Here is a 21,641-nt window from a genome sequence, read left to right on the forward strand (position 1 = left end):
GCAGTGTCATCTGCCGTCTTCCGGGCCATATCTTCCCGCGCTTTTTCAACTGCAGGACCGAGGCTTGGTAGTTCAACATACATCCGCTCGAGCTCCACGAGGACGTCAGGTTTGTGGCAGTTCCTAGTACAGGGGAACGTCATATTCCGCAGGACCCGGCGCGACTCTTCCCCAGACTTGTACTCGGCCAGCATCTCTTGTGCATTCTTCCTGGGACGCCGGACAGACCCTATAGCCTTGGGATCACCTGCCCACAGACTGTCCGGCAGCGCAGGAAGAGAAGTCTTAGCCCTCGGCCACGCTTCTGGCTTGTCAGCGCCTGCTGCCTGTATGCGGATCTGTGGCTTGGTAAGTTTGGAAGAAGGTGACTTTACCTGAAGTGGACTGTTGATTTGAATAAAGTTTATCTTCGGCATCTTCGGTGTGTCTTTCTGCATGGGTGCACTGTGATTTGATGCACGTCTCGCTGTCTGAGATTGCAGTCTAGAGAACACGCTGGAATTGACGTCGTTCACGGAGCTTCTCCGTGAGCAGGAGGAGACCGTCAACAGAGGCGTCCTGCCAACTGATGGAGTAGCTGGGAGCAGACCCAGACTTGGCCTCTTGGTGTCGGGGGTACCCCGTTTATCTGTTATGTTTTGGCGACTTTCAGTGTATTTGGGAGTCTTGGCGATCCTTGGAGACACGAGTCTCACTGGCGGTCGTCTCTTGAACTGAGATGTGTCTGATGTCTTCTGGCTAGCACGATGGATGCCGACTACGAAGCGTCTGACCTTCTGGGCGAGAATAATGTCCGACACCACCTTCTTCAACTTGATCTTAGTCACATGGTTTCTCTGTCGCGCTTTTACGAACTCACGCAGGAAATATTCACTTTCATCCATGTTGGTTAACAATTGGTATTACAGCCTTTGGGTTTTAATGTGTGTACTAAACGGAGACGTATTTACTCACATAATTGTTCAGCTTATCTCCTCGTCCGTCCGTTTGTTACGGCGCTGTGTACCGCCTCACATGTGTGAGAGGCATATCACTCAAATGTTCCATTTAAAGGGAATAACAAAGTTTCCTATAGTTCACTGGGAGCGTATAGACGCTGCCTATGGAGTGAGTTGTCCCTCATCTTGCATTCTAATCACACAGTCACTTGTAGACAGTTTGCTGCTGTTGATTTCACCAAAGGACTTCTACACCCGTTTCTAACCTCGTATTATGTCGTTGCGATCGCGAGATTTCCCATTTGGCATCACAGTGATCAGACCAGTGGCTATAAACCCCGCATGTAGTGATTCAGGCTAATCTATATCAAGCCTGGTGAAGCGTGGATATAAAGAGCATTTGCGTGAGGTCTTAATCTCATCTAGGGTCAAGTCGCTTGTTTAAATCCACAATAGCTCCACAGCGGGATTAGCTGTGGGTCCCTGCGTCAAGGAACATCAAGCCTCTTGCCAACCAGTAGGCGGCCATGGGGGCACACCTGATCATTTCCTTTCTTTGATGAAATACAACCTTCACATAAAGTCGAGCAGTGGTCTGTAGCCTGACAACGCAGGGTGGAGCTCGAGCACCGACATTTCCCCTTCTCGCCTGTTTCATGCACGGCTAGTTCACTTTCTACTACGCAGTTGCACGCAGCATTTAGCCAAGTGACACGAAGGAACTGGTTACATGTATTACTTGTTCACGCACGTGGGACACCCGTAGTATAACTCGCTGTATGGAGTTGTGTCCTTTAGTCGAAAACAGCCTGTGGTCAGAGGTTCGAATCCCAGTATCAGCACGATGTACGTCAGACTCCATCTACCAATTTCCACTGACAAGTATTGAATATTGGACATAATGGCGTTAACAAACCATATTCATTCGCTAACAGTTTGTACTGTTTTGATTGTTTTACAGGTTTACACATGGCACGCATTTGACTTTTTAATTATACTGTTTTGAAACACACGTTGTGAAAATACCCAGTTTCCATAAGATATGTCCTATTTTCCGGATGATGTTTCATAGTTCAATTTGGTAGTTAAAAAGCATACAATTTCTTTGTCTTTACTACACCAGACTCCTGTTATATATTGTCTCTAAGGCTTGCACTGCAACAGATTTTCCAGGAGTTTATATATGCGTCGTTATCAATGACTTGGTCGTGCCAATCTTGTTTCTACGTTCGTCTTGTATATAGAACATCAGTGCATAATAATACCCAGTCTTGACTATCCTCAGAAACACATTCCGTTTGGTGCAAAGGGGAAATAACTGCGAAAATTATATGAATGGATCACTAGAAGTCAGCAGGTTTGAATATGTCCCGGTGTAAAGGGTGATCGTATCCTACTAGACGTGATGCTTGTGTAAAAGGTTTGTTCCCAAGTATACAATTTCCAAGGTGTAAATATTTCCAAATACACCATGATCATATCGTAATTGTTAATATTGAACATTATCAGCTAATAATTATTAGAATACTACCTCTTACAATGTTTTTCTTTAACCTTGTTTCTGAGTCCATAGGTTTAGCTTAAATATATCAAATTAAAAGTGACCCGTAAAGATCCGGGGTAGAATAGGTCTTCAGCAACCCATGCTTGCCACAAAAGGCGACTATGCTTGTCGTAAGAGGCGACTAACGGGATCGGGTGGTCAGGCTCGCTGACATGGTTGACACATGTCATCGGTTCCCAATTGCGCAGATCGATACTCATGCTGTTGATCACTGGATTGTCTGGTCCAGACTCGATTATTTACAGATCGCCGTCATATGCTGAAATATTGCTGGGTGCGGCGAAAAACTCAACTCACTCAATTTAAAAGTCCGTGGTTTGGTGTTGACTTTCATCCAAGTGTCTCGTGATGGTCTCCAACAAGGAACTGTCGCACCGCTTGTTATTTCCTTCAGCTCTGACTGTGATGCCACTGATGACGAAGTCACAGATCATTCAGAATAGATTTTGAGACGCTCCCCTCCTCACCTGTCTATTCCCGTTGCTGCCGTGCGCCCCTCCGCGCCAACTGTCAACAATCATGTACAGTACAACCAGAAATTATTGAGAATTTAAAGATTGTAATTTTTTATTTTTTTCACTCATTACTCACGTATTAAATGTGAATCTAAGCAGAACATAACTCCAGATTCAAAGACAGGTGAACAGTTAGTATGGCAGCAATGCAGGCTTCAATGCAGCGGGGCATACTAATGATCAAAGAAGTTAGAAAGTCGTGGTCCATGCTGTCCCAATATCGGACCACCTCTTCTTTCATTTCAGCAATATTTGTCAGATTTTTCTTATTGGCACTTTCCTTCATAAGTCCCCAAACATTTTCTATCGGATTTAGGTCAGGGCTATAGCTTGGCCAATCTAATAATGTCATATTTTGGGTCCGAAACCAGGCCTTTGAATGATTTGAACGATGTTTAGGGTCGTTGTCCTGCTGGAAAATCCAAAATTGTCCATAGAACACGTGAGCAGATGGAAGTAAATGTCCCTCGAGAATATCTGTGTACCGCTCACTGTTCATATTCCCTTCAAATACACAGAGGGGCGTTGCCCCTAAAACAGATATGCCACCCGACACGTTAAATTTCGGACTGTACTTTGGGCGCTGCTTCAGAAATAAGTACATATCAAAATATTTTAGTAAATGTCCATCAATTATTAATTTTATATCAATATTACAGAGTAAAAGTGTTAATATTATCAAGGATGTATGTCTATTTTTATACTTTGTTGACAAGAAACACAAATCTAAATGAAATATATATGTGCTCTACTTATCATCAATTTATGTACACTGTACATGTATTTTGGGCCGGAGGCCTGTTACTGAAATAAAATTATGTTCTCTTCTGTTCTGATACAAAGGTTTTTCAGTTTGTTTGGTCCAGAATTTCAGTGTATTAGGAAACAGCCACACAGAACTTTCATCTGAGAAAATCACATTGTCCCAGTTAAAATTTCTATACTGTAAGCACCAGTTCAACCTTCGCTCCTTTTGTTCAGGTTTCATGATCGGTGACGGAATTTTCGACTTTTCTGCCAACCCATTGCATGCAGCTCAGTTCAAATTGTCTCCTTACAGACAGCCACAGTTCCTCTATCAATCATATCCTGCCTTAAGTTTTCTAAACTCCTTCGTTTGTTTTTAGAAACAAGAATACCAAGCCACCTCCTGTCACCGACAGTCAATTTTCTGCGCCTCCCTTGTGCTCAATGCCACATCCATTTGCAATATATTTCAAAACACGATAAACAGTGGACAAAGGGATGTCTGTCCTACTTGAAATCACTTTAACTGATCTGATGTCCTTGTTATAATACTCTAAAATCAACTTCCTCTTCTCTAAATCATCCCTACTGAGGATCACTGAAAATGTCGTCTGCTAGCAAGTAAACAAAGGGGGATAACTCTTCACAAACTAATGAAAAAGGATTAACAGAGCTGTCTCTCTTGAATGAAACCAAGCACTTGATAGCTGGTCAAGATTGTTTATACTAGAAATCCAATTAAACATATTCCTAAAATTCTCAATAATTTCTGGTCATACTATATATAATGATGATAGCTTGTTAAACAACCTTTTCTGTGATGCATGGCAATTTTTGATAGATGTAAAGGTGTTTGGGTATAGGTTATTCATGAACATCTTGGCTCGTAATATTTATTAACTACCTTTCTAAACTGATATATTTAGCAGTTCATGGGGACACTTTCTAGTCAAACAGACTTTAAACGAGACTTACCTGTAAGTTGAAGTTTGATAATAATTCCACCGACCTATGGAGTACTGAGGGATCACATGAGATGTGCGCATGCGCAATTGCTTCAGTTTTTAAAGTAAAATATGATTTTAACCAATAATCCCAGGGATGGGAAGGGTGGGCATGTGATCCCTCAGTACTCCATAGGTCGGTGGAATTATTATCAAACTTCAACTTACAGGTAAGTCTCGTTTAATTTTATAATTCCACCTCCCTATTCCGTACTTCGGAATCCCATGAGATGTTTAGAGAAAATCATATTTTCAACATAATCCACAACAAAACACAAGATCACTGCTGTCCAAAATTTACTAGGTCAACATGGCACTACTAAAACATATGATCACAACACTGACTGATCAATTGAAAAAGACAAATAAACAACCCATGTTGTCATTATGCAATAAATCAAACAAGGTAATAAGTGTTTCTGTGGTGAGACTTAACCTTAAGGGTTATCATTCTGAGCCATTAACAATAAAGTCTCTCCGAATTGTCCATTGTCAGATATAGGCTTATCATAGAACTGCCTGAACACACATTGGTTACTCCAACCAGCAGTCCTCAAAATAGTGGCGAGTGGCACATTGGCAGCTGCAGCTGCGCTTGTTGAGGCTGATCTCACACTGTGAGGCTTAAACATTGCCAGGTTTATTCCTGCAGCAGCAAGAACACCTCGAATCCATCGGGAAATAGTGTCTTTGCTCACTCGTTTGTGAGGCTTTTGTACTGCAATAAACAAAGCAGTTTCATCTCCTCTGAGGTCTTTAGTCACATGAACATAGTCTTTGAGCAACTTAACAACACATAATCTATTGTCTGAAAATCCAGGGATGGTTATCTCCCCTTGATGGTGTCCAGGTCTTGTTTGCTTTAATAAATCTCCAAATCTAATCCTAATACTATTGTCTACAATATCTACATTTCTACAGTCTATCAAATGGAGGGATTGAACACGTTGTCCTGACAATAATAACAGTAACATAGCCAACTTAGTAGTAAGCTCTTTCAAATCTGAGTCAGATTGTGCTTTAAGATATTGCAAAACAACAGATACATTCCATGTGACGTTATATCTGGGGAAGCTAGGCCTTAAATTGAATATACCCTTCATAAATCGTATGACAAGGTGATGCTGTCCAAATTGCACATTATCTACTTTTACTACAGATGATAACGCAGACCGTGCTGAATTTATAGCAGAATAACTCAGTCCTTTCTGATAAAGAAGCTCCAAAAAACTCAAACCATCATTTAAAGATGGTGAAATGGAATTAATACCCCTTTCACAACAAAATTGCATCCACCTTCGCAGATATGTCCTATACTGTTTCTTGGTGGTACCTTTCCATGAATGCAAGATGATGTCTGCAGCAGAGCCCTGAATTCCTTGACCTTGCAGGACTTCCCGGACAAGCGGAAGGCCGCCAGTTTCAACTTGCCTTGTTGAAGTAGTGGGTGTACTTTCAGTGGTAGATGGCCGAGTGTCAGGAGGTGCTTGGACTTGGGCGGCAATCGAGGACAGTCGACTGACAATTCGACAGTCGAATTGAACCAGCTCTGTGTTGACCATAGGGGTGCTATCATGAGAGCTTCTGCTGCCTCCATCTTGATTTTCTGAACTACTCGTCCAATCACACTGAATGGGCAGAAAGCATAATTATAACAGGTTGCCCATGACAATGTGAAAGCATCTATTGCTTCTGCCCCTGGATCTGGGGACCATGATACATATCTCTCCACCTGATTATTTAGCCTTGATGCAAATAAGTCTCTTTCAGGCATACCAAATACTTTAGCTAATGTCCCAAACACATCAGTATCTAACCTCCATTCAGTATCATCCCTTGTATTCCTAGAAAACCAATCAGCCTCAGAGTTATCAACACCAGGTATGTGTGCTGCACTTAACCAAATGTTCCTCTCCTTACACCATAACCACATCTGCCTCGTAATATCATTACAAGTCTGTTTACATCCACCCATATTATTGGTATAAGCCACTGCTGTGGTATTGTCCAGCATAAGTCTAATATGGGTGTTGCGGAAGGTTTTGCACAGAGATTGGAGTGTAAGCCAGGCGGCATAAATTTCCAAATAATTAATGTGTCTCTCACTTTCCATAGCTGACCACAGCCCACCTGTTTTATCGTTGCCACACACTCCCCCCCAGCCTCTCTTTGAAGCATCAGACTGTACTACAACATCAGGTTGTGGAATGGTAATAGGCTGGGGGCATTTCCCTGTTTGGTCTATCCACCACTGCAGATCTGATTTACATACCTCATCTATCTGCACAATTGCTTCATAATTGCCATTACACCTTGACAAACTCTTGTTTTTAAAATTCTCAATTCTCTTAAAGAAAATAGGTGCATGTTTCATGCCATATCCACTGGCATTGAGCTGCTCCACTAAAGACGCAAGTTCTCGGATTGACACACTTTCCTTATTCAACACATTCTTGCAACTGTTGCCAATTTTCTCCCCTTTCTCTTTTGTTAAGTTTACAGTCATGGTCTGACTGTTTATAACAAAACCAAGGTAGGTAATCACTTTACTTGGTGTGAGCACAGATTTTTCTGGATGAATGGTGAAACCTAATCTGTCAAGTAATCGAACAGTTTGAGTGACATTGTCTGCACAGTGCTTTTTATCTTCCCCAACCAGTATTGAATCATCAATATAAGCACTATTGGAAAAACCCTGCTTCCTCATTGTAGAGAAAACAGGTTTCAAGATTTTTTGTAAATGTTCGAGGGGCTGAAGATAGTCCATTAGGCATACATGTGAATTGGTATAGTTGTTGATTCCAGTAGAACCGCAGGTATTTTTGATCACTAGGCCTGATCGGTATTGAAAAATAAGCATCTTTCAGGTCAATTGATGCAAAGTAGCAATCCTGGCGAACAAGATATAAGGCAGATTTGAAAGTATCCATCTTAAAGTGGTGTGCATCCACGATACCATTAAGTGACTGCAAGTTCAGGATAACCCTCAAGGAATTGTCTTTCTTAACCCTTGTGAAAATGTTGGAGATATATTCCCCACGTTCATGGAAACACTCAACAATGATACCCTTGGCTAACATTTCATTGATCTCACAGTCTACTTGGTGCCATTCCTGTTCATTAAACAAGATAGGTTTGGGTACATAATGTTCAACTGGCAACTCAAGGAAGTCAATACTAACTCCTGCCACACTAGATAAAACCCAGTTATCAGATGTCACACTGTACCAATGATGCACAAACTGCTTAGTTTTGCCTGCAGTGAAATTCTGTGGCACATTAGATAGACTGTGTAATAAGTCTCTCACCTCTGCACTATTGTCACTGTCTAGTGTTTCCGCTATTTTCTGAAGTTGTCCTCCCTGGGACGTCGGTTTAAAAAACCACCATGTTGGTTTCCTCTGCCCCTGGAGCTCTTAACCTTGTTGGGGAAACCCTTTCCTGTCCTGATGGGTTGTGTCTGTTGCCTGTAGGGGTCAAATCTCTGATTTCCCCTATATCTGTGGCGACTAGGTTGCCATGATGTGCCTTGGCCAAGTTTGCACCCAAGCTGACTGGCATCAGAAATGTCTTTGATGCGTTTTCCAAGTTCATCCCCGAACAGATATGTTCCTGAATTCTTCCCTGGCATAGCAAAACACAGTTTTTGTAGGGGCCTTTGAGATCAGGTTTAAACCCTTCGCGTCTCTTGGTATTTAGATCGCCATGAGCCCCTGCAAGGAGTCTTATTGAATCAGTAGCTTTCATGAGTGTGTCTTTAATGTCCACTTCTGATTTTGTGACTATGGCACTCATGAGTGCATCTGTTAATTGGATTAAGGGAATCATGGCTTTCACCATTAACCCCTGGGTCTGTTGGGCCCTCAAGTCTCTAGTCCTCGTAGCCGGTTTGGCCTGTTGCCATATTTCTTCATTGGCCTTTGGGACCCTCAATGCCTCACAATTCTTAGGTCTCTTGTATCTCCCCATCACCTCTTTCAATTTTCCCATGTGCGGGCTCTTAGTCATACCCTCATTCACTGATTTGGCCAGGTCCTCTCTCAACGATTCCGAAGTATCGTCGTCTTCTCCAAAGAACTCATGAAAATCAGCCATAAGAGTTATGATATTGTCGTCCTCGGGGTTTTCTTTGGTTTCGCACAGGTTTGATTGAAGGGAATCAAAACAATCCGACTCAGAATCGTCTCCAACAAGCCCTTCGTCGTCACTGTATACATCACGGGCGCCGCCATGTTGGTTATCCCCGGAAGTTGCATCCGCCCCACTTCGGGAATCTCCGGTGCCATCTCCACTCACCGAAGTTGAAGCCACGATCTGTGAACTTCGGGTCTGCTCGGTACCACCCGAAACCCCTTGCTGAGAAATAACTTTCCCAAAGTTAGAAATAGCCGATCCAATGATTTTCTCCATAGAAGCACACTGAGCTCTTTGACTGGCCATCATGAATTCCATACAGTGTTCCCATGAGAAAGACGGCTGTCTATCAGTCTGATGGTCCACGGCATCTGTGGCTTCAACCCTGTCACTGACCTTCGACCCCTGAGGTTGTCCAGTCCCCGAGGGACTAGAAAGTTGTGCACAGTTTGACATACCTAGATCAGGAGTGGTTGGGTTGATCAAAGTTCCTCTGATATTGTCCACAATCTCAAAAATACTCTGTCGAGAAGTATTTTCCAAGTCAGTGCTTGGTCCCTTGTCTGACCCCAGGGGAGCCGCCATGACAGGGATGACCACGACCAGGGGCCGTCTCGGTCAAAAACCAAAAGAGTCAATTTTCACCACGGACACTGCGTGTCTACCCCAAAAGACTCGAGATTAATCACCACTGGGACTACACTCGTAGTTCCCACAATTCTTCTTCCAAACAAACCTCTTATCTCAAGCGCTGAGAGATAAAATATGAGAGCGACGTAAATTCTTCTGAACTAAAGCAAAAACGCGAGCGTACTGAAGCAATTGCGCATGCGCACATCTCATGGGATTCCGAAGTACGGAATAGGGAGGTGGAATCCTGAATGTCAACCAGACCATACACTGAGGCATATCTGCCTATATTTTATACCTCCGTCATATATAGACAACTCATACACTTCAAGGTACTCACTCAACGAAACATTACGCTTTATTCTAGTTATGTGTGAACATGTACATGAGGACGTAGAATCCTCTGTGTCTCTTGGCAATATTTACTGTAAGTTTTCAAATGCCAACATATTCTTATAAATGCCCTTATCAAATTCTTAAACAACTTAAAATGAATAGTATGATGTATGAGAACCATTAACGGACAATCTCAAGGTTGTAGTTCAGTTGCTGAACTAATGGTGTTCCCAAAAACTCCAACTAATGTCAACAAGACACTGTCTTGACTTGTCAACCATGTAGTTTCAGGATAACTGCTCCCCCGCCGAGTACCTCCAAGTACTTGTTCTGGAGGTTGACAGTGCCCACATTTGTCTCCTGGTGAGAGTGGAACAGCACAGTAGCTGTCTCAGAGAACAGATCGCCCTGGAACAGATGACTGACAGGATATGATCCGAAGTTGATGACCACCAAATAGCCAGGGAAGCCTTCAGCCTTGCGCACAAAGTAGACCATGTCACTGACGAGTCCTGTGGTGGTCTTACCAAACTGGAGGGATTCAGCATCACGTAGTTTAATCAGTTCAGCAACCTTTTCAAACACGGACTTTTTCCTGAAGACAGCTCTTTCAGACTGAAAGATATAGAGAATTTAAATGATAGTTTGTCCATAAACACATAGAAAACACACAAAACCTTGCATCAGTTTAATTTCAGTACACAGTATTACCCATGTCATAACAGTCAGTGCCTAAACACTCAGTAACACACCACACAAACAAGAAGTTTTCTTTTGGAATTAATGGTTAAAACTCCTTAAGTAAAGCATGTAAAAGTATGTGACCGGTTTGTATGTATCATCAGGATCAATTGACCATGGATGGATGTAGCAACATGGCATCCTTATCAACAGATCCTCATTTTCTTGTTAAGAGGTGGAAGTACAACTGACTGTTACTTACAGCTACATTATTCTGTGTGTAATTAGCATTGATTGGCAGATATGGTGATGAGGCTTCGGTGAAGCCGGCATTCTCTCTAGAATTCCACTGCATGGGTGTTCGGTACTTCATACGACCCTGAAACACAAAAATGACATTCATTTCAATACTGCTGTGTTATATAGATAGTATATATATAGAAAGTCAGTGGAAGTAACAACTCCGTGTCATTGAAGTGTTAAACAATTTTGGGAAATATCTGTATGAGTACTCTGAAGGTGTTCTGGGAACAGCTAGTGCAGTGTCGGGGTTTCCTGACAGGGTTCAATCACACAAACACACTGTTGACTCATCAGTGGTTGTGAAATGTTGTCAGGAAAACAGATCCACAGTTTAGCATGCCTAGCAAGCTGAATCATGCTAAATTGATTGAAAATGCACTGCATGCTCCTATACATTAAGCCCCCTACAAGTATTCGTTGCTTGAGACCAATATACAGACCCAGTGTCTATACCAGTCTTGGGTAATGTTAAGAGTGTTCCCCAAAACTTGATGTCTTTCCATGACCTTGTAGTAATAAGACAATGACGAAGTCCCACTTACCAACTCCTCCACATCTGTGCTGACTCCGGATATTTGTGCAGTGGTGAAGGTTCCATCCTTCATGCCAACCTCATCTCCATAGTACATGATGGGTGTCCCTGGCAGCATCAACTGCAACACAGCTGCTGCAATCTCCTTGGCCCCCATTCTCTGGCTCACACGGCTGCTGTCACCATCACTTAGCTGTAAAGATAAACACAAGTTGAAACAATTTGAAGGACAGAAACTTCAGGTGAATGTAATGGCATGTAAGTCACCTAGACCAATCATTGAATAGTTTTCCCGAACTAAAGCTGAAATTTACTTATTTACAAATTAAATATAATTCATGTGTATGTTCCCATCTCACCATCCATCCCAGCCACTTGTTGACAGTATTTTCGTTCAGCTCATCATCCAGCATCTTCTTTACACATTGTGCATCACAGGCGGTGGTAAGCTGTGACACCAGACCAGTTCCCACCACCATGTGAAGGCCAGGTTTGTCAGATGTGCCATAGTATGCCATGGTCTGGTTCTTGGTGCCATCAATTGAGGAATACAGCACCCTGGGGATATATACAGAACACTATTAACAAATGGCAGTGACATGTAAGTCTGTATAGTCTGGGAGACTGGAAGATAATGGCAGAGCAAGACATGTAGAAAACGTGTTGGAGAATAATATCAACACCACTATTAGCAAACAAGCAATGCCATTCCTCTGGCAAGTGACTATTAGCGTCTAAATATTCGGTTACTCAATATTGGTGATACTACACTGGGGTAATGGCCACCAGAAGAGTTCAACCAATCCGATGCTCTGCTTCAGATAAAGTGACATTTTTGAAATTCTAACCTTTGGTTAAGACAGCAACAAAGAAAGACTTGTACATAGATCAACAACATACCTCTCTCTGCCAGGCTTGTCGGAGTAGGCATTGATAACGGCACGGAAAGCCTGGACAACTGGGATGCTGCCCTGGTAATTGACATGGGTCTGAAACAAACACAGCCAGTTTATTGTATTTGTGCTTCCTTGGAGATGATGAACTTATTTTCTGCATTCAAACTATATGTGCGCACACTGGTCACATTCCTTTTAAAGTAACTTCTCATCACTTGAATCTGGTCACTAGTTAAGTTGACAGCTATCACTAGTTCCCTACACAACTCCCCTAAGAATGAAAACTTAAACACCCTTCAGGAGGATATGTGGACCCTTCAGGAGGATCTGTGGACTTGAATTATTATCTGTTTTTGGTTCTGACCTACCGATTCATCATCTGGGTCCGTTGTGTTCAGGTTCTCTACAAGTAGGCTGGCATCTTTCAGGTTGAATCCTGCGATTCCTCTACTGAGCCAGAACTTCAAGACTTCCTGTTAAGTAAAACAAAAAAGTTAACATGAATCCCTTGAAATATTTACAAGCAAAACTCAAGGTGTAAATTCAACAGAACACCTTTTAATACCACAAGGCTGTCAACAGATCACAGTCATTGGTGTTTTCAAAATATCATTTAGTGTTACTCATTTAGGGTCCGCAAGTCCTTTTAAATGTTGCCTTGAAGTTGACGCAAGGCCTGCCTACATGAGAATGTATCACATTTGGACTAGGACAAATACTATCTTGGATTTTCATCCCTAATCTTGAACACTATCTTAGAACACTAATGCACCTGAAAATGTTTCATTCATCTCCTGCAACAATGTAAGAAGAACTCAAAATAATGAGTGAAGTGAGTTGAAGATATTTGACAGAAGAAAACCACTACAGCAGGTCATAGATGTTCACCATAAACTGTAGTACAGAGAACCCATCATATTTATCTCACCATAACACTGTGGTGCACAGAACCCATCATATTTATCTCACCATAACACTGTGGTACAGAGAACCCATCATCTTTATAACACTGTGGTACAGAGAACCCATCATCTTTATCTCACCATAACACTGTGGTACAGAGAACCCATCATCTTTATCTCACCATAACACTGTGGTACAGAGAACCCATCATCTCTATCTCACCATAACACTGTGGTGCAGAGAACCCATCATCTTTATCATAGACTCACATTTATCCTGTATGCATAAGGAGAACAAATCTTTTTAACAGAAACCAAAAGAAAGATAGCCACGGTCTGGAGGAATCAATGTGTATATTGTGATGGCATGTATCACAAAACACTGAAAGATAGCCACGGTCTGGAGGAATCAATGTATATATTGTGTTGGCATGTATCACAAAACAAATCCACAGAAAGTCTCATCCCTGTGTAATATCCTGAAGAAAACATGAAACATGTGACACAACTGACAGAGTAGCAGTGAGCCTGACCTTCATCTCCATCATAACATCGTTGTTCTCCAGGTTGAGGTCCGGGTATTCGGGGCCAGCCTGGCACAAGTAGTACTGGTTGCGGGTGGAGTCCAGCTGCCATGCAGAGCCACCATTCACGTTTTCCTGGAACACAAATGTTAAGACAATCAGACAGGAAAACTCTTTGATCAGAGATGTTAATCCTAACTGAAGCATTGGGCTAGTCAGGGCGTAGAGAGAGTCTTTTCCTATGATAAATGCAGTTAACACACTAGTAGTTTTCTGTCTGACCCCACCAAACAAACAATCAATAAAACAACCAGTCAGAAATCTAAAACCACTGAGGAATAAATCTGTTACCACTCTGTGAACTGAAAGTATGGCTCTCACTGGCCACAAGTTATTAGGAAACTTAGGTAATCCAATACTTTAAGACAGACTTGTGTGTGGGGATTTGACAAAAATACCATAATTGACAAAGAAAATGTTTTGGTCATGACAAGGTTAAGGGTACAAGTTCCTACCCAGTTGTTTGGTGGTCCACCATTCTTGCCATCAGCCCACACGTAGTAGTCACCATACTTGGAACTCTTGCCTTTTCTGGATTCCATGAACCAGGTGCTGTTCTTGCTTGTATGGTTTGGAACAAAGTCCAAGACAATCTTCACACCTAAAGAAAACATAACAAAAGAATCAGACACGTAGGGACAATCACATATAAACATGTCAAGCATAGGCTACATCTAATTTACATGTGTTGGGTAGTGGTTGAGGTTTCCTCAACACTGGTTCCAAATATAGTAAGACTGCTACAAGTACTCAGCCACTCAAAGTATGTATCACATGTATCTAGGAGTAACACAACCACCTTCAAATTCAACACAGATATTCATGTGATATATATAGGCTGATGTGGAAAGTTGAAAAAAAACTGTGACATGAATACCATGTGATAAGAAAAGCTTTCTGTCAAGGTGTTTTCACTATTTAAGACTTCCTGAAGTTGTGTGAACATCTGACAATTTTATTCACCATCTCATACTATATACGATACAGAGTAAATTGATGGTGTACATGAATATGACTAAAGACGTGTAATTACCTGTTTTCTTGAACTTGGCCAACATGGCATCCACCTGTTCTATTGAGCCCAGCACTAGGTCAACATCCTTGTGGTCAATGATTCCATTTCCTGTGTCTTTCTTGTAGATGGATCCAAGTGAAAGGACTTTAGCTCCAAGAACATCCGTAACGTAGGACGACTTGGACTCGATGCCTGCAATTCATGAACAAAGCAACTGATAAGTTGACTGTAAGTTTATTGATAATATGTTGAGGTGAGTGAGCTTGTAGTAATATTCCAGCAATATCAAAGGTGAGGGACACAAGGCTTTGGCGGGACTGGTAAACGATATAACCACTAGGATTAACTAGCTTCACACATTGTACCCATGTGGGGAATCAAACCCAGGTCTTCGTTGTGACGAGCAAACGCTTTAACCACTAAGCTATCCCACCACGTCCATTCTAAAAAGGCCATAAAAATGGCGAATGAGTGAGTTATTACAGTTTTGACAAATACTTCAGCATAATAGCAGGCCTGCTTAATACTGCTTGGATCCTTGCATGTAAGAGGAATGTAGCACCCTCAGATAAATGTAGCGCGAATCCCCAGCACATAGGGTTATTAGGGCTGGGACGGGTCACCCGGGTGGGCTCATGCTCATGTGACTAATAGATTAATATACTTTCATGATTAAAATGTTGTATTGTGTTTGAAGATTTAGACATAATGTACAGTCACTTTTTTAATATATACAAGATAACGAAAAAACTCGAAATTTTAGCCTCCGAGCTGAAGAATATATTGCCATTTCTTGCAAATTTGATGTCAGGAATTATCATAACGGATACCCGGGTAGGGTAGGGTAATAGTGGGTGGGGTACCCGGGTAGAAAATTTGGACCCGTCCCAGCCCTATGGGTTATCATGCAAGAAACTCGCCACCTATGAGTAGCCACTCCAAGTATGTATAGATTCATAGACTGTCTAACTAATCACTCTCCACAGCAGAGAGTCTAGGTAAGCCATATTTAGACTTCCATTGTCATAGCAATAATGGTTATGGTAGCTAGGGCGGGCATACATGTCCTAAAGGTTAATATACTTGATTTAGCCTGAATCTACTGATACATTTTTTTTCAAAACTTACCACCGAGATCTCCCTTTCCATCTTTATCACTGTCCATAAAGCTCTTCGGGTAGACGCTGTAGACGGCCTCTTTGTTATACCACTTCAGGTCGGGGCGGTAAGCGCATCGAGGAGCCAGGACGATGATGATAATGGCTGCCGCCAACATCGCAATCCAGCCGACCCAAAAGAGGACGAACAAGATGATACGGAGTCGTTTCCAAAAAGGATCGTTCACATACTGCATCAGTTCATCTTTCCCTAGGCCAGCGAAAGATTCGTTGGATTCAGAGGGAACTTCAATTTCGACATGGGACTCATCCATGCCTTTACCGCCATTCAGAAATTTGGCTTTCGAGTCATCAAGGTCGACTTCAGCATTTACAGCATCGGCCTCCTTGATCGGTACCTTTTCGTCGTGATTTGTATTCTCGTCCGACATTTTGACAAAGTTTAACTAAAATATACACAACTGTAGCTCTTAGACGGCGTTGAATGAGAACGGCACTTTACCACACCGTGCGTCTCCTCTTCCGAACTAGGTCTGATGAAATAGCACTCAGTCTTGACTAGAGGTCAACATCCGGGTCTTTAGAATGGACCAGTTCATTATTTCATAGGGAGGGCATAGCTTATCAAACCAACTATAACTTTAACAAAACCATGACAAACATTCTGTGGTTTGTGGTTGTTGTTAACATTAATTTTTAATGTGTTGGATACATCAACTATAGTGATCAAATGTTATAACATATGCATCATAAAGGTAATATTGACGCACTGTTTGAACGTCACCCCTCTTTGTAATATGCTCATGTACTGTGATTCGTGTTCCTGCGTGTCGGTATAACCCAACTGGTAGATACCGGTTTGACTTTATGATGCAACAGGTGCACGTGTTAAAAGATGTTTGTTTCGTTGTCGGGGAATGAATTTTTCTGAATGGGGACACTCAGGGGAGCTTTACGCTCATTTATTTTACGGTAAACTACATAAACTATATAGGTGGATTTACAGAACATGTAGGCCTACAGCAATTAGTATACGTATCCACCCCAGCTGTTCATTGAGCGTCAGTTGACTGCTATTAAGGGGGAAGTTTCTTTTACAGCTAACACACGTGGTCATATGATGCAAACAATAAGCGGAAAACACAAAGTCATGTTTAATGAAATATCCGGTCATGAAAAGCAATAAGCACAAGTGCCGTGTCTGTCCTGTTTTTATTTTTGTCTTTCCATGAAGCGGTGACGGTAACAGGACGCGGAGACTCCCTAACAATGTTCACGGATGTTTTCGGATCCTTGACAACCGGACATGGGCTGGTTCAGTCAGTGTGAGGGCTTCGAGATCGCAACCTGCATGACATTGCAGTTTAATATCAGTACACAATAGCTCGACACCTGACAGACATGTTTTGTTTTTTGTTGTTGGGTTCACAGGGGCTTGTAACGCTAAAAACTGCCATCAAGGCATATACTATCACTGACGGGGTCTTAGTACTATATAAAAGGTACTAAGACCCCGTCAGTGATAGTATATGCCTTGATGGCAGTTTTTAGCGTTACAAGCCCCTGTGGTTGGGTTGTTTTTTTGTGTGAGAGAGCTAACACCAAATCCTCTTCATTTGGTAATACACAAGGGTTCTGGGTCAGCTACCGACTTGTCCAGATTTGCCCACGATAAGCACATTCTATATTCCAGGCATCTAGCGAGGCCACAGCTGTCAGACACATATGCACGACCTCCCACATACTTCCACGCCATGAACTGGTCATGTGACCACACTCAACCGGTTTGTTGATTGTTGGAGGTTTGCTCAAAAGTGATGAGCTGAGAGCTTGTATATCTCTCATTTATCCTTTTGGATACTTTAATAAGGAAACACATATCCATATTAGATAGGCATGACATGTATAACTAACTGAATAGAATATGTTTGACATGTTTGAATAGAATAATTACTGCCCCAGCTACAGTGTCTGTAATAGACTAACAACTAGTCTCTGAAATGAACATATTTTACTGAAAAAAAGTTCATAGTAAAAAAAAAATATATAATGAAAAGGAGCCCTGAGACTTTCTTCATTCCAGAAGCTGAGGAAATCTAGACTTGCCACATTTTCTAGACTTGTGTGGGCTTTCTTGGATATATTTGCTTCAGGGTCTGTACGACAGACTATGTCTGTAAATGCTCCAGTCACGAGCAGTTATGCAGACATTTCTGTAATCCGAAGCTCATCGTTTGGTTATGGCCCGGGAAAGCGAAATCTGGACCAAACCTCCTCAGTTTAGGTTTCGCTTTCGCGGGAACCCTTAGCCACGACAGCGCGGTGTCTGCCTAACTATCGGACAATGTTCTAGCATGGTTGTCATACGGACAATGTTTTAACATGTTTGTTATACAGACAATGTTCTAACATGTTTGTCATACAGACAATGTTCTAGCATGGTTGTCATACAGACAATGTTCTAGCATGTTTGTCATACAGACAATGTTCTAACATGTTTGTCATACAGACAATGTTCTAGCATGGTTGTCATACGGACAATGTTCTAACATGTTTGTCATACGGACAATGTTCTAGGATGTTTGTCATACGGACAATGTTCTAGCATGTTTGTCATACAGACAATGTTCTAACATGTTTGTCATACAGACAATGTTCTAGCATGTTTGTCATACAGACAATGTTCTAACATGTTTGTCATACAGACAATGTTCTAACATGTTTGTCATGCAGACAATGTTCTAGCATGTTTGTCATGCAGACAATGTTCTAGACAATGTTCCAACATGTTTGTCATACAGACAATGTTCCAACATGTTTGTCATACAGACAATGTTCTAACATGTTTGTCATACAGACAATGTTCTAACATGTTTGTCATACAGACAATGTTCCAACATGTTTGTCATACAGACAATGTTCTAGCATAGTTGTCATACAGACAATGTTCTAGCATGTTTGTAACATAGTCAATGTAATGATCTAGCATGTTTGTCATATATTTGTTATAGAAAGCAACGACACGCCGAATGCTCTAGCGTGGGCTTAGTGTGCTTGCTACATTCTGATCCGCCTATGTGTCCACTGAAGGTCTTATCGGGTTTAGATTGTGTAACAGCTATACATTACGTAAGCTGTTTACAATATAACCCATTTATAGAAAGAAAACACACAATGCGAAGCAATTAACACAGACCGGTTTGTAAAGTATGAAAAGTACATTTTGTTATAAACATAAATAAAGATGAAAGATTGGAGGTATACAGTTATCATGGTTATACCAAGGAATAGCGTCGGCCGTCTGAATACATTTTTATTCAACTTGGCAATAACTTGAAAACTATTGGTTGGCAAAATCGGGGACCACCGTCTTTGTCTATAGGAGAGACAATATGCAAATTCTGATTATATGTTTAATATTTTAAGAATTCAATAATTTGAACTTAGAAAAGATTGTTCAACCAATAACTGTAACAGTTTAGGCCAAAATGATTTCATATTTGGAATTCAGCTTCTTTGTCTAAAGGAGAGGTGTAATGCAAAGTTTGGTTGAGATTTTCTTATTTTTGAAAGAGTTGAGTAGTTTACATATTTTGAACTTTAAGAAAAACATTTGGGGATCACCCTCCAATTTAAACTGCGTCAATATTGCTTTTATCGGGTCCATAGAAAACAGGCATTAACCTACTAAAAGTCTTGTATAAAGAACACATGTAGTCCTGTGTTCGTCCACCTGTGTATGTCCTATATCATGACAACAACCAAAACAAACTCCAACTGACATTATCTGATAAAGGGCACCTGTTGCTACACGAGAGTTTAATGCTGATTGTTTACCACAGTAAAATAAACACACTACGTACTTTAGTGACAATTAATAAGTCATTTTTAAGAACTACACAGTTCAGTGCTGTAAATATATCATTTTTCATTGTACACTGGACATGACAATGTACTTCCAGCAAGTCGCGAAAAGTTACAATTTCTAGTCAGTGGGAAAACACAAACACGCCATTACTTTGTCGTAGACTAGTCTCCTGTCTGTGTTTCGCACGTGACTCAAAGCCTTGTACAACCAAACACTTGATGCGATGCAACATCACCGCGTGGGGGTTTATGGTTTTGTCCTGAAAGTTTACTAAATGACCATTGAAACTCTCGTGAAAACGGGTAAAAATGAAGTGTGCATGTTATAAAACCTAGTTGCATTTGGTGGACATTGGTTCTTTATATTCTAATCACCATCTACATGGGCGGATGCAGGATTTTTGAAAGGGGAGGGGGTTAGGGGGTTAAAAACCCTGAACCCCCTTGGCTCCGCCAACGCAATTTTTTTTCAATGTGGTCTTAGGTCATTTTCAAGGGGAGGGTGTCGACCCCCCCCCCCACCCCTTGGATCCGCCACTGCCATCTATATGCGCGTCATGTATTATATAGTATATAGTGCAACTAAACGCGTCCGTCCTAATACTTGCAATAATACAAGAGGCAGCTTGCTGGATTTCAGCCATATGAAACCAGACAATCTGTCCTGCTGTCATCATGTCGGTACCGTATACAAGGGACTCAGGGAAACATATCTATGCTGTGGTTGGACTGATTTTCGCTTAAATGTCAGATATATTAGTTCAAATGTCAAGGGACACAGACCTAGTTTGGTTACTGGACGTGGTGAACAAAGCACACGCTATCAGCTATAATCTGACTTTTTACGTGGCTTATCTACTTAAAATCACAGACATGCACTGTCAAAATCACACCATATGATAAACGTGTTTTGTTTCGTTTCAGAAAGTCTAAAAAATAGAAAATACTTCAAACTGTACTACACGGGGGGTGGGGTGGGGGGGGGGGTGTGGGTGCATATCTACATTACCATAACTACAATTTCATTTTGATTTTCAATATTTTCATAAATTAGCCCCCCCCTTCCTCTCTGAAAACCGTTCCTACGCCCCTGTACGTTCAATTGTATCTGTTCTGCTAATATTAATATAGCATATTTGAACTTCAAATGAACGACGTCCAACTGATACGCTTCTTCATCTATTATTATATCCATATTTTAAAGAATAAAACATGTTGCATCCAGTTTTATCATTGTAAATATCACAATAGTCTGAATTGTTATTCTGGAAAATAAAAAAATAAGTAACCTTTTAACAGATATTGTATGAACTATTTTTCGTTACAATTGCAACACCGGCAATTTTCTGAATGCAGCAGTAGCTGTACTGTAAATGTACATGCATTTAATACCATGGGCTACGGCCTGAAAGTTCAACTCTGTCCAGGTTCTAAATACCATGACCTGCTTCATCGTCGTCTTCAGTTGCTTTCATGGGTAAATGTGTTGACACTAACATCAAAGTTTCAACAAGGCCGTCAGATATTACTAAAATAACGTTTACTTGTACATTAATTGTCAGTAGACACAGCTCTTGCCTTCATTAACAGATAATACATACGTGTTGTCGTTTACGTTTGTGCAGGTACGTTTTTGAGTTTATTTAAGAATTGAAATGGAAGCTAATTCAAAGTCCTGCAATCTTGTATATTGACAGGGTGTTCATTAAAACCCGACCTTTGTTTTCAATACACACACACACACACACACACACACACACACACACACACACATTTGTATAGCGCCGATATCCAGCTCTGCATCACGGGATGTCAATCTCAACGGCACGTCGTATTATCAATCTCAACTCCTTGGGGATCATACAACTCTTGCAG

The 21,641-nt window shown here is 41.4% G+C and overlaps 2 protein-coding genes across 2 annotated transcripts; both read right to left on the minus strand.

Annotated features, from left to right (window-relative positions):
* Positions 1-5,051: 5,051 nt before the first annotated feature.
* On the minus strand, positions 5,052-9,777 carry LOC124279372. The gene is made up of 2 exons (XM_046715185.1): positions 8,077-9,777; positions 5,052-6,396 (listed from the first exon to the last, which is right to left on the minus strand). The coding sequence occupies exon 1, from the start codon at positions 9,485-9,487 to the stop codon at positions 8,144-8,146; it is 1,344 nt and encodes a 447-aa protein (XP_046571141.1). The 5' UTR covers positions 9,488-9,777; the 3' UTR covers positions 5,052-6,396; positions 8,077-8,143.
* Positions 9,778-9,865: 88 nt separating this feature from the next.
* On the minus strand, positions 9,866-16,448 carry LOC124279371 (neutral and basic amino acid transport protein rBAT-like). Its single transcript, XM_046715184.1, has 10 exons — positions 15,910-16,448; positions 14,800-14,973; positions 14,222-14,367; positions 13,716-13,841; positions 12,649-12,753; positions 12,285-12,373; positions 11,744-11,942; positions 11,395-11,577; positions 10,812-10,928; positions 9,866-10,483 (listed from the first exon to the last, which is right to left on the minus strand). Exons 1-10 carry the CDS (start codon positions 16,328-16,330, stop codon positions 10,142-10,144), a joined length of 1,902 nt encoding a protein of 633 aa, XP_046571140.1. The 5' UTR covers positions 16,331-16,448; the 3' UTR covers positions 9,866-10,141.
* Positions 16,449-21,641: the final 5,193 nt, after the last annotated feature.

Source organism: Haliotis rubra, unplaced genomic scaffold, assembly GCF_003918875.1.
Source record: "Haliotis rubra isolate DU_JTF1 unplaced genomic scaffold, ASM391887v1 Scf25, whole genome shotgun sequence".
Classification (NCBI taxonomy): Eukaryota; Metazoa; Mollusca; class Gastropoda; order Lepetellida; family Haliotidae; genus Haliotis; species Haliotis rubra.

Coding starts and splice junctions, on each gene's coding strand:
- LOC124279371 (XM_046715184.1), bottom strand. CDS start 16,330: ATGTCGGACGAGAATACAAATCACGACGAAAAGGTACCGATCAAGGAG. Junction 14,974..15,909: donor TGGAAAGGGAGATCTCGGTG/GTAAGTTTTGAA, acceptor CATGAATTGCAG/GCATCGAGTCCAAGTCGTCC. Junction 14,368..14,799: donor GGCCAAGTTCAAGAAAACAG/GTAATTACACGT, acceptor TGTTTTCTTTAG/GTGTGAAGATTGTCTTGGAC.
- LOC124279372 (XM_046715185.1), bottom strand. CDS start 9,487: ATGGCGGCTCCCCTGGGGTCAGACAAGGGACCAAGCACTGACTTGGAA.